The sequence below is a fragment of the Falco peregrinus genome, chromosome 8, assembly GCF_023634155.1.
Source record: "Falco peregrinus isolate bFalPer1 chromosome 8, bFalPer1.pri, whole genome shotgun sequence".
Classification (NCBI taxonomy): Eukaryota; Metazoa; Chordata; class Aves; order Falconiformes; family Falconidae; genus Falco; species Falco peregrinus.
In genome coordinates, this window is record NC_073728.1 from 24,793,025 (window position 1) to 24,808,144 (window position 15,120).

The 15,120-nt window shown below is 40.1% G+C and overlaps 1 protein-coding gene across 1 annotated transcript in view; it reads left to right on the forward strand.

Moving 5' to 3' along the window:
* The first annotated feature begins 4,408 nt into the window (after positions 1-4,408).
* The window catches only part of DPP4 (dipeptidyl peptidase 4), a 41,058-nt gene continuing 30,346 nt past the window's right edge, over positions 4,409-15,120 (forward strand). Inside the window, exons 1-6 of the mRNA XM_055811996.1 lie at positions 4,409-4,872; positions 4,952-5,036; positions 12,176-12,274; positions 12,851-12,945; positions 13,064-13,138; positions 15,060-15,112. Of these exons, the coding sequence (XP_055667971.1) occupies positions 4,867-4,872; positions 4,952-5,036; positions 12,176-12,274; positions 12,851-12,945; positions 13,064-13,138; positions 15,060-15,112 (413 nt within the window). The 5' untranslated portion in view covers positions 4,409-4,866. The remainder of the gene's footprint in view (positions 4,873-4,951; positions 5,037-12,175; positions 12,275-12,850; positions 12,946-13,063; positions 13,139-15,059; positions 15,113-15,120) is intronic.

Below are 15,120 nucleotides of genomic sequence, written 5' to 3' on the forward strand. Positions count from 1 at the left end.
TTCCATAGATTGAGCAGCTAACTTTAAAATGTTTTATTCCAATGTCTAGGATATTTAGTGCTCTGAAGGACAGGATTCTTGAGTTACAAATCCATTTTCCTGTGGTGCCTATCACCAGTGTGTTTTAGCACCTCCTGATGATGGCTTTGTCAGCTATGAAAATAGTTTTCCCACAATATAAAAAATTATATGTTTTTAGAAACAGAGGGGTATAAATTATTTTCTAAAAGTTATGCAGCTTGTCTGGAACACAGCAAAAATATTTAACCTCTAATTTTCTAAGTCCCAATCTAGAGCATGAATCAAAAGACACCCTTTCTTCAGAACTGAGATGAAGTTGAGTATGTCCCAGAAGTTCCAAAACACATGTTTTAGCTCAACAGGACTAGGATTTATATATCCTGCAATCACAGAGCATGTCCATATGGGATCAAAAATGAGGTATGTGCTGGATATTTCTTATACATGCTACATGAAATTCAGTGAATGGTACAAACATAAGGAGAAATAAGTAACAGTCACTTTTTTTAAAAAAGTGTCTTTACTGGGTGATAGCTACCCAGATCTGCAGACTGAGAGAGGGCAGAATAGCTGCAGCATTCAGGCCTAGAAAGAAATGCTCTTTATGTTTTAATTTTAATTTTGTATCCTAGTAAGGGACAGACATAATTCTAGGGCTTACATGCTGTAAGGGATGCATTGGTAGAGAAATTCAGGAACAGAGCGGTCTGAAGATTCCTTTTAAATAATAGATGGTTTTCAAAGGCTTCAGGCAATGGAGCAACAGCTGTCAGTTATAATGTTGATTGCATTGCCTGTGGTGCCGCTGCTTGTATGAGGGGGCTTCAATTTGCTCTTGGCAAATAAAGGAATGGGACTGCTTCAGGGAATCATGCCCCGGGAGCATGTTTCAGCGTTACCTATATGGCTACAGCCTCATTCACTCTCAGAAACATTAATCCTTCCAGTCAAGGACACAGACTGTGTATGGCTTATTAAAATCATATGCCCTGGTGTGTATGACAGGTCTTGACTGGCATGCTATAAAAGATGGCACTGTTGCAATGTCCTTCTGCACCCGATAGGAGTTTTTAAATCTACAAAAGGGTATGGGTCCCATCTTATTTAAAATATATTGTAAATGTATCATAGATGCAGTTTATGATGCATAAATTTATTATTTTGTTTTCATTCACTCTGTGCTGACTTCTTCACTCTACTAAAAAACTGAACCTTATACCTTCAAGTTCTATGAAAACAGTACCGCTGGCCCAGATGTCTTGACTGCATTGTGTATGCGCACCTTCATGTGTGTATCTGCACATGTGCTGCCTAGAGCTTCCAGGTAGCCTTATATTAAAAGGTGTTTCCAATATTATCTCATTTATTAACTGTATTTTATATTCTCAGTGTGCAGCATCCTTCCTCTTTACTAATTTTTACTATTTACTAAGTATGTGGAAAAATAAGCATATTGAAGCAAAACAAGACAACTAACTGGAATTAATACAACAAAAATGAACAGGAACCTGAGATACTGTAACTATTCAACTGTGCTCTGAGGACACAGCAAGAATCTTCAGTTGTCTGGAAATTGATTTTATAAAGAAAAATACATAAACTTGAAAGAACTGAATGAGAGTTGCTATTAGACACATTAAAACAATTGTCCCAATGGCTTAATCACAGATCATGTTTTTTTTCTCATTTGCTTTCCTGATTTACAGTTAACACTCTCTTCACAGTACTCTCAAACAGAACCAGTGTAATGATGAATTGCAAAACTGTCATTATGCCATTTCAGTCTCCAAATGCAAAGAAACAAAAAGAAATTATTTCTGGAAAAAACTTGGTATCAAAAGACACACTTGGTCAAGTAGAATTCGAACACTCCTCAGTGTTAATAGCGCTTTTTCCTTCTCTTCCTCACAGCACATGTGAAGTGAACCACTGAATTGGTTTAAAACTTTCTCCAGCCCATATTTTGTCTGCCATTGTCCTCGCACTGAGACATCTGGAAAATATTATTGTACCTGTAAACTATATACAAAAAACAATAATTCTTTTTTATTCTGCAGAAAGCATATGTTTTCAATTTTTCCTGTTTGACTTCACCAAATATTTCTGGAGGAAAGAAATATATGAACAGACTTATTAAAAAGCCTTGAATTTCACTGAAGCTAGAAGTCTGAACAATACATCACATCTGGCAGGCCTACCAAGTGTTTGGGAAAGCCAGCCTTCAGGCTGAAAGCTGCATTTTGGTTCTTTCTAGTAAGTAGTTGTTCTTAATCATACAACTTTTTTATGAATACTTTTGTGTTTGGCATACAACACAAGGAAAAACTATGGCTTCTCAAATTTCATTGTTTAGCAGCCACTGCTGGATATTCACTCCTTTAATCTCTTGGCATCATATTAAGACATATCTGATTGCAAAAGAACACATTGGTATGAAGTAATTTGAAATATTTAGCTGAAGCAACTTTTTAAGTCTCGACTATCACAAAAGACAATGTGACAGAGCACCAGAAGCATTGTTTTTGGGACCACAGGTACTCTGGTCAGACAGGAGGTTTTTTGAGGGTGTAGAGAATCACTCTAGGAACTACTGCAACTAAATGGAAAACATATTCTGCTATATGGACTCTTACTGCATCACTCAGGAGGTTCTGCGTACAGAATCAGTTCCCATAAGCCTCTCTGGCATGACCAGTCAGAAGCACTGTAGATTATTAGACATTTTGGTCCAGATACAAGAATCCAGATTTCCAAAGCTAAAAATTCTGTACTCACTTGAAACTAGCAGAAGCTTGGCATATACTTTGTCAGTGTAGGCCTTTTTTTCTTTTTAGAACTACCCATTGAGAAGCATTAAAACCTTGCAGATAAACTCTTAAAACATTATTAAACTGCAACTTGGCTTTGAAATGTTTGGTAGCATTCAGGTATATTTTATCACAAGATAGATTCTAACATGACTGTACTATACGACACAGTGACAATCACTAGTTAAATGTTTACAAAACAAAGCACAGATTGGCTGAATTATGTATATGTTGTGATTCCTACTCACTGGGAAAAGGAAAATTCACCCCAGGGGTGGGGTGGTGGTGTAGGGTGTTTTGTTTTTCTTTTTTATTTTTGTTGGTAAGACAAGCGAGTGCACAGTATACCAGGTAGGTATTTAAGTGGAGCTGTAAGGCACTCTGAAACTCTGGTCATGCATCTCACAGCATATACAGGATACATATATGGATATAATTTGAAAAGTAATATAAAAGACTGCCATTTCACTATGATTATACTTCATATAAGTGGATTTATCTATATACAGAAATCAGTGTTAAGCAAGCTGTGAATTTGCAGCACCTTAGATCCTCCATTGTAAACTTACACTGAGCTGCATACCTCAACTATCAGGGCACATTGATGGTAGCCCTAAGGTAAACTGATATAGCTATCTCAGTGTAAATTCATAATTAGTAATTCTAAACTAGTAAATTAATAAATAATAATCATTCCCCTCAAGGAGAATGGTATACAACTTTGAGCAGAGCATAACTTTATATCTAAATGAAGTCTATTACCTTCCATACAGACAAACCCTTAATGTTTGTAAATACTTTAAGTTACTTTAAAGGAGCTATATCCATCATAAAAAGTTACTGACTCACTTCCAGGTACAGATTACGTATGAAACAGCAGCAGAATGCTGTGCTCAGCCTGCAGAAGTGGAACAAAAGAAAAAGCATCACAACTTTAATGAAAGCTCTGACGAGTATTTTGAAGGCAAGACTAAGAATATTTGCTGTCTCCCTTGGCCTCAAGTCTCTTCTTTCTTTAGTGGACCACATACTTTTTCTGTTCCATTTCTCAATTTGTAAAGTACCTCTGTCTCTCTCTGATAACTGCTAATATTCTGCAAATAGAGGGGGAAAAAAGCTAAGATGGACCAAACTGAAAGCACAGACCACACCACTCAACAGTTAGTTTTTTGAGGCCAGAATTCTTCTCTTAAAATAATTCCAGAAACTCCCACAGCTTTCTCACTACTTGTTGATGCTCAGCTTTTTAAACCAAAGTGCTTTATAGCTTTGATTTACAAGTTATTCTGTCTTTTCAACCAATTAGTCCTACTATATCAACACATACTAAAAATTCCCCTTGGAAATGGAATTGTCTGATGTTATAAACCACGGTCATCTCTAGCACTAAATTTTTAAACTTTTATCTCACACTTCCACGTTCTGGTCTTAATTTAAAATTCCCTTTTGTAAACAGATCCATCTCTTTTATGCCAGGAACCAGTGCCAAAGAAATAAATATAAGCCCTTCCTGCAATTTAATCAGTCTTTCTTGATTTCCAGAGAAGGAAGTTCAAAGAGCAGAAACTTTACAAGAAATGCTGATGTTATCAACGCACTAGGAGCTTTGACAGGAGCGTTTGAAGGCGTTTCACTTCTGGGACCTCTGCGGGGCAGTTATCTGATTTCCTACAGAAATCCTGTCAGTGTCAAAGGTCCCTTCTCTTCAACGTACAGCTGTGTCACCGCGCTCCAAGCGCCTCAACCGAAGGACAAACCGCAGCTCAAAATACACGCGAAGCCGCTAAGCCAGCCGGAAAACCCGAGGTTTTCCACCGCCCCGCGGTGCCTGCCGCTGCTTGCTCCCTGCGGGCGGCAGCCGCCCCCGGCCCGGCCCCCCGCCCGCTCACCGCGGCAGCCCCGAGCGCGGCGGCAGGACCGCAGAGCCGCGAGGCGGCGGCTCCGCTCCGCTCGGCTCCTGCGCCCGGGGCAGCGGCAGCGGCCCCCGCCGGCCCCGCTCCGCCCCGCCTCGTCCCGCCCAGCGCCGCGCCGCTCCGCCATGCAGGTGGGCTAGGGACGGGGGGCGGCATGGGGCTGGGCGGGGGGCTGCGGCTGCTGCCGCCTGACCGGACTTCTCCTTGCAGACCTGCCTGAAGTGGCTGCTGGGGATCCTGGGGGTCGCCGCCGTCATCACGGTCATCGCCGTGCCTCTGGCGCTGCTCACCGGCGGTGAGTCCGCGGCCGGGCCGGGCGGGGAGGGGGCCGGGGCTCCCTGCGGCCACCGGGGCTCGGGCTCTGCCGGGCTCGGGGATCCGCAGCCGCGACCCCCGCTGCACTGGGGGGGAAGTTTTGCGGGAAGTTTGTGCTTTAGGGAACGGGGTTGATAGAGCTGGAGCTCCTGGGTCCTGGGAAACCGGGAGGTACTTCATCAGGGTGGCTTACCTGGGAGGAAGGGGGTGGTGTGTGTGTTACAACGTCCCTTGATTCCCACGTGAGCTGAGAAAATCTAGTTATAAACGTTATCATTTTCAGCGTTTTCGGTGCAGCCGAAAGCTGTACAACCAGCAGTAAAAATCCAGTTAGTCAATTTCTAAAATTATACTTCCTCTTAATTTGCAGAACTTTTGTTAACGTTATTGTGTGAAACAATACATACAGCACAGTTACAAAGGTCAGAAAAGTAGGAAAAGGTCTGGAATGCATTTTCGGACTCTGATCGGTTTGTACTTTCCAGATGATCCTTGTAGCTCTGGACGTTAATGTGAAACACATTAAATCTTCATCAAGCAATGTATTGCTTCCAGCTGGTAGGACAGCTGCAGGTTAATCTTTTTTTGGGTGTTCTTACAATTAACAGCTGAGTAGTTGTGATACGTAGAATTCAGCTCTGCAAACTCTGCAGAAGCAAAGTGTTTTCTAGGGTAGACCCTCGGTGGTCTTCTGTGAGGTACACCCCGAGAAACGTGAAGAAGTGTATGTTGATCTTGACAGTGTGTTCAGAAATTGAGACAGCAATTGCTTATGTGCACAGAAAGTTCTGGTGGGTTTTCTGTATGTCAGTTAAAAGAGGAAAAGCTTGTGGCACTGGTGTTCATATTGCATAGTTTTCATCAAACTTTTTGCAGTTCAGCTCTATCATTATTAACATCACAGTCATTAACTGGACTTTGAAAAATTTAGGTTTTATCTGAATTACATACCTTCTGGGCTAAAACTTGCGTCAGTGAATGCTCACTCTCTTTTCTGTTATTTTTGGGCAGCTTTTTGCCACTTATTAAAAAAAATCAGATTTTTGACATCACAAAGTACTTTTAGTTTCAGAAGTTGGAAAGAGCAGGGGAAAGGATCTTGATAGCTTACCAGATGCATGTGTGCAGGCGTAACACCTAGCAAAAGAATTCGGTATGCAGGCCTGAACTCTGCTGCAGAGTTGGTGCTGGTCTACCTTAACGCCAGTCCTATGTCTTACTGAAAATGAAATGTGTTTTCTGATTTCATGAATTGTAGCATAGGAGTCCTTTTGCTGTAGAAGTGGCTGCAATTCAGAATCAGTCATCGAGTTATATAGTAAATAGATTTTCACTTTAAAGAAACTTAGGTTGGGTGACATACAGAATATCACCATGCTGTCAGCCTTGGCTTGCATCATTTTGGTTGTAAAAGAGTAGGGCAACGTGTCAGTCTTTTTACTGGTGTCTCAAAGTAATGCATGGCAAATGACCTGGCACACCCAGGTAGTTCTCCAGGTCCCTCTGGATAAAACAGGGATTGAGATGGAGAGCTTCCAGTTCAAAAACTGGAATTCCTGTCTCTTCCCAGGTCAGGCCAGCAGTAACATCTGAATAACAACTGTGACCGTTATTGTTTGGAAACTGAAGGGTGCTTTTGAATTTTTAACTGAAGGGTGCTAAACAAATGTTTTCTGTTAGCTGAGTGCGTACAGGTGGTGCGCTTGTAAGTACAGGTTAGAGCATTTAATCACTGACAGTTTGATTATATAGCTTTTATGAACAACCTCAGGGCATGCAAGTCAGCTGAGGATATCTCCTGGGTCAACACAGGTGCTGACCTGAGTACAAAATGAGAGGTGGCAAAACTAAGGGGCAGTGGCCAGGAGGAGCAGCAGCAGCTTACATGAATATGAGTGTGAAGTTGAAGTCTGCTCCAATAAAATTGTAATTGCAATCAAGTCTTTATTTTATCCCAATAGTTCAAGCATTGTGCAGTGAGTGAAAATCATGATTATTGATATATACAGATAATTTTGAGTTTGGATATCTTACCTTTGGCCTGGTGTTTTTCTCCCTGCGGTGCTTCTCATTGTACTTTCATTTCATAAGCTAGTAGTCATGCAGCATAGAATTAGTTTAATAAATGGTTTCCAGTGCTGTGAAAGGATGTGAAATCTTGCCACACCGGAGGAATTTTGGCTTGTTTGCTGGACTGTAGGCCTGGCAAGTGGAATTTCTACTGTTTCTCTGGCAGTTATTTAGCATGGACAAATACTGTAGACTTAAAAGTTTCCCTAATTTGGGTGCAGCCCTTCACTGTTTACTTTGGGGGTCTTCTGCCAGAACTGTGTACAAAATTCTATACTTTTTGTTTATACCCACTGCCTATTTTGCCACCTTATTTTATATTTAATACCACATGGGGCTACTTCAATCACAGAATCATTTAGGTTGGAAAAGACCTTTAAGATCATCAGTCCAACTGTTAACCCAGCACTGCCAAGTCCACTGCTAAACCATGTCTCTAAGCTCCACACCTACACATTTTTTAAACACCTCCAGGGATGGTGATTCTACCACTTCCCTGGGCAGCCTGTTCCAATGCTTGACCACCATTTCAGTAAAGAATTTTTTCCTAATATCCAATCTAAACCTCCCCTGGCACAACTTGAGGCCATTGCCTCTCATCCTATCACTTGTTACTTGGGAGAAAGAGACCTACCCCCACCTGCCTACATCCTCCTTCCAGGTAGTTGTAGAGAGTGATAAGGTCCCCCCTGAGCCTTTTCCTCTCCAGGCTAAACAACCCCGGTTCCCTCAGGCACTCGTCATAAGACTTGTGCTCCAGACCCTTCACCAGCTTCGTTGCCTTTCTCTGGACACGCTGCAGCACTTCAGTGCCTTTCTTGTAGCCAAGGGCCCAGAACTGAACACAGAATTTGAGGTGCAGCCTCACCAGTGCTACTCAGGTACAGGGGGACAGTTGCTTCCCTTGTCCTTCTGGCCACACTGTTTTGGATACAGCCCTTGTATTTGCCTGTGACACAAGATGAATTAGTCTAGCAGCTGTGATCTGGCACAGTTTTCTTGGGAATAAGGGGTCCTGTGTTATGCCAGTTACTGAAAGGTGTTAGGTTTAAGTGTGTTTAGGGAGAAAGCTAGAAAATCTGTAAGGGAATTTAAATCTATGGATCAGAAATTGATCTTTGAAGTAGAATCTCTTTGAATCTAGATTCAGAAATTTAAGGTTTAGATAAGAATCTTGACTATGTGTGGGTTTTTTTAGAGAACTGTTATATAAGCAGCGAGCGATAGTTAATTACAGTAACCTAACTTCAAAGGACTTCATTCAAAATCATGGCTGAAATTCTCTCCAGAGTTGTATGGGAGATACTCACAACACGGCAATTAACCTGCTGTATTCTGTAGAATTGTCTGACCGGTCTTTTGGCTTGAATCTGACTGTTCTAACTAATCTCTTTTCCCCATGTATTCATGCACCTTGCTCTGCGTTACAGGGTCCTTGTAGTCTTCATGTCACATGTGGATATGTAACTGCTCTAGCCAGTGAAAGAAAAGATAGCGAATGGAAGTGTTTCCCTGCTATATGACCTTGACTTCTGTAACTGTCATTTAACTTGGTTATCTACCTTAATTCAAACGTTGGGGCAAATTTGAGAGGGACTCCAGAGTTAATGATTACCTCCCCCTGGGGAAGTCTCTGCATTCCCAGAGTGTGATGCCTGGGTGAACCGCCCTGATGCTCACCTGGTAGTTCTAGTCTCTCCTGGATGCCCAGTAGCAACCCCTGGGTATCAGGTGGAATTCTGAGTTAAGTGACCCTTTGGCCTGACTCAGCACAGTCAATTTTACTTTCTTCTTTGCCGGAAATTCATTTCTGTGCTGTAACTGTCACATATGTCAGGCACTAACTGGGGGCTTGAGTGTAGGGAGGAAGGTTTTTGAGTGCTTTTTTACACACGTTGGAAGAGAAACAGGGAAGAAGAAGGTTTAGAAAAAATAGCCTAAAATGTCACTTACTTTTCTGACTAACTACTGAATCAGTCAGGTTTCCCTTCTTGCATCTCTCATGCTGCTCCTAAATTACATTCTTAGGTTGCAGATGATTCTTGCTCTTGTTCTGCTGTCACTAAAAAATGGCAATACTCATTCACCTTTTTCTGATTTTTATCATTTCTCTGTCCTTTCTTTTCTCATTATTGCCGAGTATCATGCTTGTAGTCATCTTTCCCTTGTCGTTCTTCTAGTCTCCCTTGGTAGTGGTGAGCACGCACTAAAGCTTCTGTTATTACTGGCTTTATAGTTTTCCGTGTCTTTTGACTTGGTTACATAATTTCTTGCTCTTTTTGTATTACATATGGAAATTAGTAAAATGTGGCTTGACACTGGGGAATATACAATATATATACCAAAAGTAATTTGTCAATAACTTTAGATTTTGGTATGATGATGTGTCATACTATAAACCTGAGAATAGGGTAGAGATGAAGAGCTAGTCATTTGGAATTTAGAAAAATAAGTCTGTTTCTGGAATAGTCAGAAAAGAAAGATAGCAAGAAAATTCAACCTTCGTAGCCTCTTTGAGGAACCTGAGACTGAAAGAAGCTGTTTTGCTAAAATATGAACATTTATTGATCCATATCGAATCTTCAAAGCCAATAAAATGCTCTTGAATGTCAACAACTGCTTTATTTCATCAAAATTAACCTGTTTGACACTTTTTTTTTCAAATGGAATCTGGACAAGAACTGAAATACAGAATTCAATGTATGTTGACTATCTTTGGTCAGTGGCATAATGTGGCTACGTAAGAATATCTGGTAGTGGCCTGTCTCGCAAATTAAAAAAATACTTCAGCTAGAGCTTTTATGACTATATCCTTACAGCTTGACGTATGTTTTCATATTCAGTTACTATGTGGAAGGTGTTGACAGAAAATGAAATTTTAATTTTATACACAGCCAACAAATCTTAATAGTGGCCTGATTTTTAGTAATGAGACCTCAGCAAAATATGTATGTCACCAGGGGGAAAAACATTCATCAGTTTGGAAAAATCCCTAAACCTGTTCATCAGCCACCTGTCTGGGTGCTCCTCCTTTTCCAAGAGAGAATTTTGTTGCTTTCTGAAGCCCCTCTAATTGAAAATGACACTCAATTAGGAAGGAGAGAAGTGATATTCCCAACTAGACAACTGTGCATGAATATCAAATACACACTTGTTCATAATCCATCAAATTAAATATTCAGTTAATATAGAATAATTAACCTGAGAAATTAATATTCTCACGGAAACTTCATAAGCAAGAATTCTAGACTAGTAATATTTTAGAACAGGCAAATTTGAAATGGAACTGAGCACGCAATTTTTTTTAACCTTTACTGAGCTTCTTACACTAAAATCATTGTTATGGCTCTTGACTTTTATTGCAGTAATGGCTGTACAGTCTGTGCTGTATATATGCAATGTGCTTATTGTTTGGAAATAAGAGTAAAACTATAATATCTAATAGAAATATCTTCTTGCCATGTTCGAGATGTCACATTCATTTAACCTGCAGAAAGACAATCTGCAAAAATTATTGAGGTGCTTTTCTATGTGTATGTCCCTAAAGACTTTGCACTCTGTTTTTTTCAGTGTAATGAAAGAAGAGGCCGTCTGTTTTAAAGTATCTGAAAGACTGGGACTCTCAGAATTGATAGGGGCAGGTTATTATCTCAGTTGTTCAGTCGCCACTTCTGTACTTGAGTGTCTTTGTCAATTGGTTTTATCCTAGGTCTTTTGATTTGTACAGGTATTAACCAAAAAGGAATGATTTAGCCAGTTGAAATAAAAATTGTTTTTTTCTTGGACTGTGTAGATTTGTATGAAGGTAGTTTTCAGGTTTAGGTTTCAATAAAAACCAAAGAGCAGTGAAGGAAGCAGGGAGAGAATTACACACCTGAATTCAAGAATTGTAGCCTTTGTTCTCAGTGGAAAAAGATCACAAAGACTCACAAACCATTTATTATCATCATCATCATCATTATTTGAACCTTTAGACTTTGGAAAGAGTAGCTTATGCACTGCAGCCGGTAAGAAAGGAATATTTTTCATAGAAGTTGACTGCAGTGTGCTGGAGCTGATGACCAAACTCATTAGCTTAACTGTATTCAAAGTTTCACTTTAGTCTTTTCATAGTAACACAGTTACTTGGCTTTAATTTTGCAGTCAAAATAGTAATGTTGCAGTAAACATGATATTTGGTTAAGAACACATCAAGAGTGGGATAAATATTTAACCAGTTATTTCTGAATAAGTTTATCAGTAAGTGTTTGTGATTTAATATTTTTTTTCTAAATTAGACCTTCTCTGAAAATTTTACTGCTCCTCAGATGTTTTATTTGAGACATTTCTTAAATTTTAGTTTAATGGTAAGCAGATGATTCACAATTGAAGGGTTCGTGAAAAGGAGCAGCAGTATTATGGAATATGTGATAAAGTACAGTAGCTGCTTTAATTTTAGGGTGTGTTTCAAGGTTTGTACATCTAATCACATGGATGCCACATTTCATTCATCTGGACAACCTTACCCGTCCACTGCTCTCAAACATGAGCACGTATACCTCTGCTTTGCATGATCCACCCCACAATTGATGTCTGATGCAAATATTAGCAGTCAGGGCTCTGCAGTGAGGTTCCCAGAGTGAGCATAGGGGGGAAAGGCACTAAGATCACTTCTTTTCAATTTTTGAGGAGTACAAGTATGCATTTCCTGAGATAAGAAGCCTAGAGGTCTTCTGCTTATTTTTGTCACTGTCAAAAAGGTATTTTCATTTGCTCAAAAGATAACAGCTCTTATATACCTTAAAGTAAAAAAGCAGCAGAGAAAAGTCATCTGTATTTTTTACATGAGTTCGTTGAGTGCTCTCACTGATACTCCTTTTATTTGGTGCTTGTTGAATTTATCTTGCAGTAAAGCTTTAGCGCCTTTTCACTTCTAGTACTTTAGAGCTGGTTAGCTAAAACACATCAATAACCAACAACAAAACCTCGCTTATTTTAGTATCAGGTTAGGAAGCTGGGTGGAAGAATTTGCAGCAATATCAAAGTATCTCTTCTGTCTCTTTCTTTCAGAAAGTACCTCTGAGCCTGATTCACGAAGAACATATACTCTACAGAATTACTTGAACAATGACTATAAGTACAGAACACATAATTTGCAGTGGATTTCAGGTAATTCATTCTACATTCAGCATGAATGTCAAGAAAATGTATTGCCTTCAGTAAATGTGTATCTTCATGCTAAGGTGACTATTGTATCCTGAAAAAAAAAAAAAAATTATTTAACGATGCCATTATAGAAGGGTGCATAGCTCAAAGACTTGTGATTTTTTTATTATTTTTTTTTCCTCTTAGATACGTGTTCACATTCATGGTGAGCTATATTCTCCTACTGCTAAAAAAGCATGCTTACTTCTGTGCTTTTTTGTAGAAGCGTGTTATCCTCAAGTGTGTCAGCTTCCTGTGCATCAGGCTATTGGGGAGCAGGAGGATACTGGGTGCTTTTCCTTTTGAATATGCCTGCTGCCCCAAGGGAAGGAGATGCCAGAAGGTGGGGGCTGCGAGCCCCAGGACTACATTTTGTCAATGTTCTTGTGCTATAAGCGTTCTTTCATTACAGAAGTAGGAAACACAACATTGACCAGATTTTTTTAAATTTTATTTCCTGCTTAAAAACTTAAGGGGAAAAGAGAAGTGTCTGGTGAGCATTTTACTTATTGTTTATTAGCAGCTCTCTTGTTCTTCTAGGAAATCAGTATCTGCACAAAACTGCTAATGGGGACGTGCTGCGTTTCAACGCTGACACCGGAACACCCTCAGTAATCTTGGCGAATACAACATTAGTATGTTGATTTATATATTATATATGCAGACATTGGGAAAGGTATTGCATTTAACATTTTGTTCTATGCCTTTTTTTGGAATCAGTGTTTAATGTGTTCCTTCTTTCTTTTGTTGAAGGATAAATACAAGGCAACCACAGTTATATTGTCTCCTGACCAAAAGTTTGCTCTTCTGCAGTACAGCTATACAAAGGTATAAGTGCACTTTACTTCTCCGAGGGTGAAACTGGGAAATAAAGGTTTGGGAATAACTGAGAGGCTGAGAGAATGTGAGTGAAATGCAGGAGTATGGATGAATGAGATTGATGACTGCAAGGGAACAGTGAAGTTGAGCAGGCAGGAGGAGGAAAGAGGCTGATATTGTCTGCGAGCCTGGCAGAAGAGATATGGTTGCTTGAGAAAAGAAGCTGGATGAACAGTGGGTGGAGAGATATCACAGGAAGAGTGAGGCTGGATGGTTTATCTGGGAAGACAAGCTAGAAAGGTAGATAGGCATTACTGCCCAAGGAGTTGTGTGGGTAAGGAGGAGTGATGAGTAGATATGCTTGTATACTTGTGCATACATGCTATGTATATATATGGTGACGTTAGGACATAAGAATTTAAAACAGAGGTGAATGAAAGGCAACATGTGTTTACAAGAGAAGCTGTCCTCTTGTGCTTGGAGCGGACTTGGGTGTCTTGTTCCTCTTGTGCCTTGTCAGCAAGCACATGAAAAGCCTCCAGCGTGATGCCTTATCCTGGCTTGGTGCTGAGCTATGCAGCAAAGGTCATCCTGTCTTTATGCCAGGTGGTGTGAAAATCTGGCTCTGTGCGCCAGCTGAGGACAGTTTCAGAAACCTAATGGAGGTGATAATTTGACCTGTGTGTGCACTGAGAAGCCAGTAACTTTGTTGTTGTTTGTTTCTAGAAAGCTGCTTGTTTTGTTTGTAAAAAAAAACTTAGTGCCGACTTGTGCAGTGTACAAACACGCGAGCACGGTGTCACTGAGCTCAGTCTACACGTTCTGGCTCTGCAGTCCAAGAACGGCTCACGCTGTGCCAGCCACAATCCATGCACTCAGTCATCACTTTCTGCCAGTTTTAGCTTCCTTGTTAGGTACTACTAAGCCAGTTACCTTTTGTCTTTCTGAATTGTTCAGAATTATTTCACTGCATCATTAGTGGCCACAAAATGGCTTACATTTTTACAGTCACCCTAGACATCCCCTCTGCTCATGATTTATTGCCCTATAGTATTTTACTTGTTGCAGTCATAAGAGTTAATTTTATTTTCATGCTGAAGCAAGAAATTTATATAATAGTTTGATTGAAAGTTATGTTGTTATTAATTTTTATTGCAAGAAAACAGAGCAACAAAATGAATCATGAGGATGTAGACACTTCTTATGTAATAGCCATCTGGTTGTGTAGTACTAAGTTATTGTTTTATATCTTTATACAAATCTTCAAGAACCATTGTAGAAGGTAGCATTATTGTAACATGTCAACACCGTGGGCTAACTCAAACCTATTCAGCCCCACGTAGTGAATACATTTAAATGTGTCTACATTATCGTCATCATCTTTCTCTCTGTAAGTGCCCACAGAGTGATACAGACTTTAAGGCAGATTTCTGAGAGAAAGGTTTTATTTCTGTGATAATATAAATGGGAATAGGTCACCCTGGAACTGGAGGAACTGCTAGAGAAACGCTGCTGGGACTTGCGGGGACTACTAAACAATATGATGCCAAGTTAAATAATAGAGCACAGAAAATGAGATAGAAAACGGCAAGTGCGCCAGTAAGGCAGAAGGAGGAGGATGAGCTGTGCATAGCTACAATAGTCTGCCATGTAGCTACAAGGATTTCTGAAAACCTGCAGCATCTCTAGCCTCTGTATCTCTGTCCTTAATCAGTCAGTGGCTTCTGTCATAGTGTTTAAGTGATGACCACAGAGGGGTGGCAGTTCTTCAGTTTTCCCTTAGACCTTGCAGAGATTTGTTACTGTTGTATGTCCATTGTGTTTTGTCTTAAGCAAAAGCGTGAGGAGGGTTTCAGAGGTAGTCCAAACTGTAAGAGATGTGAATCCTGGTGAAATTTGTTTTCTTAATATCAAAATAATTCTTTTGCAGTTGTGGAGGCATTCCTATACAGCTTCATATCACATCTATGATTTCAATACCAGGTCAGTAA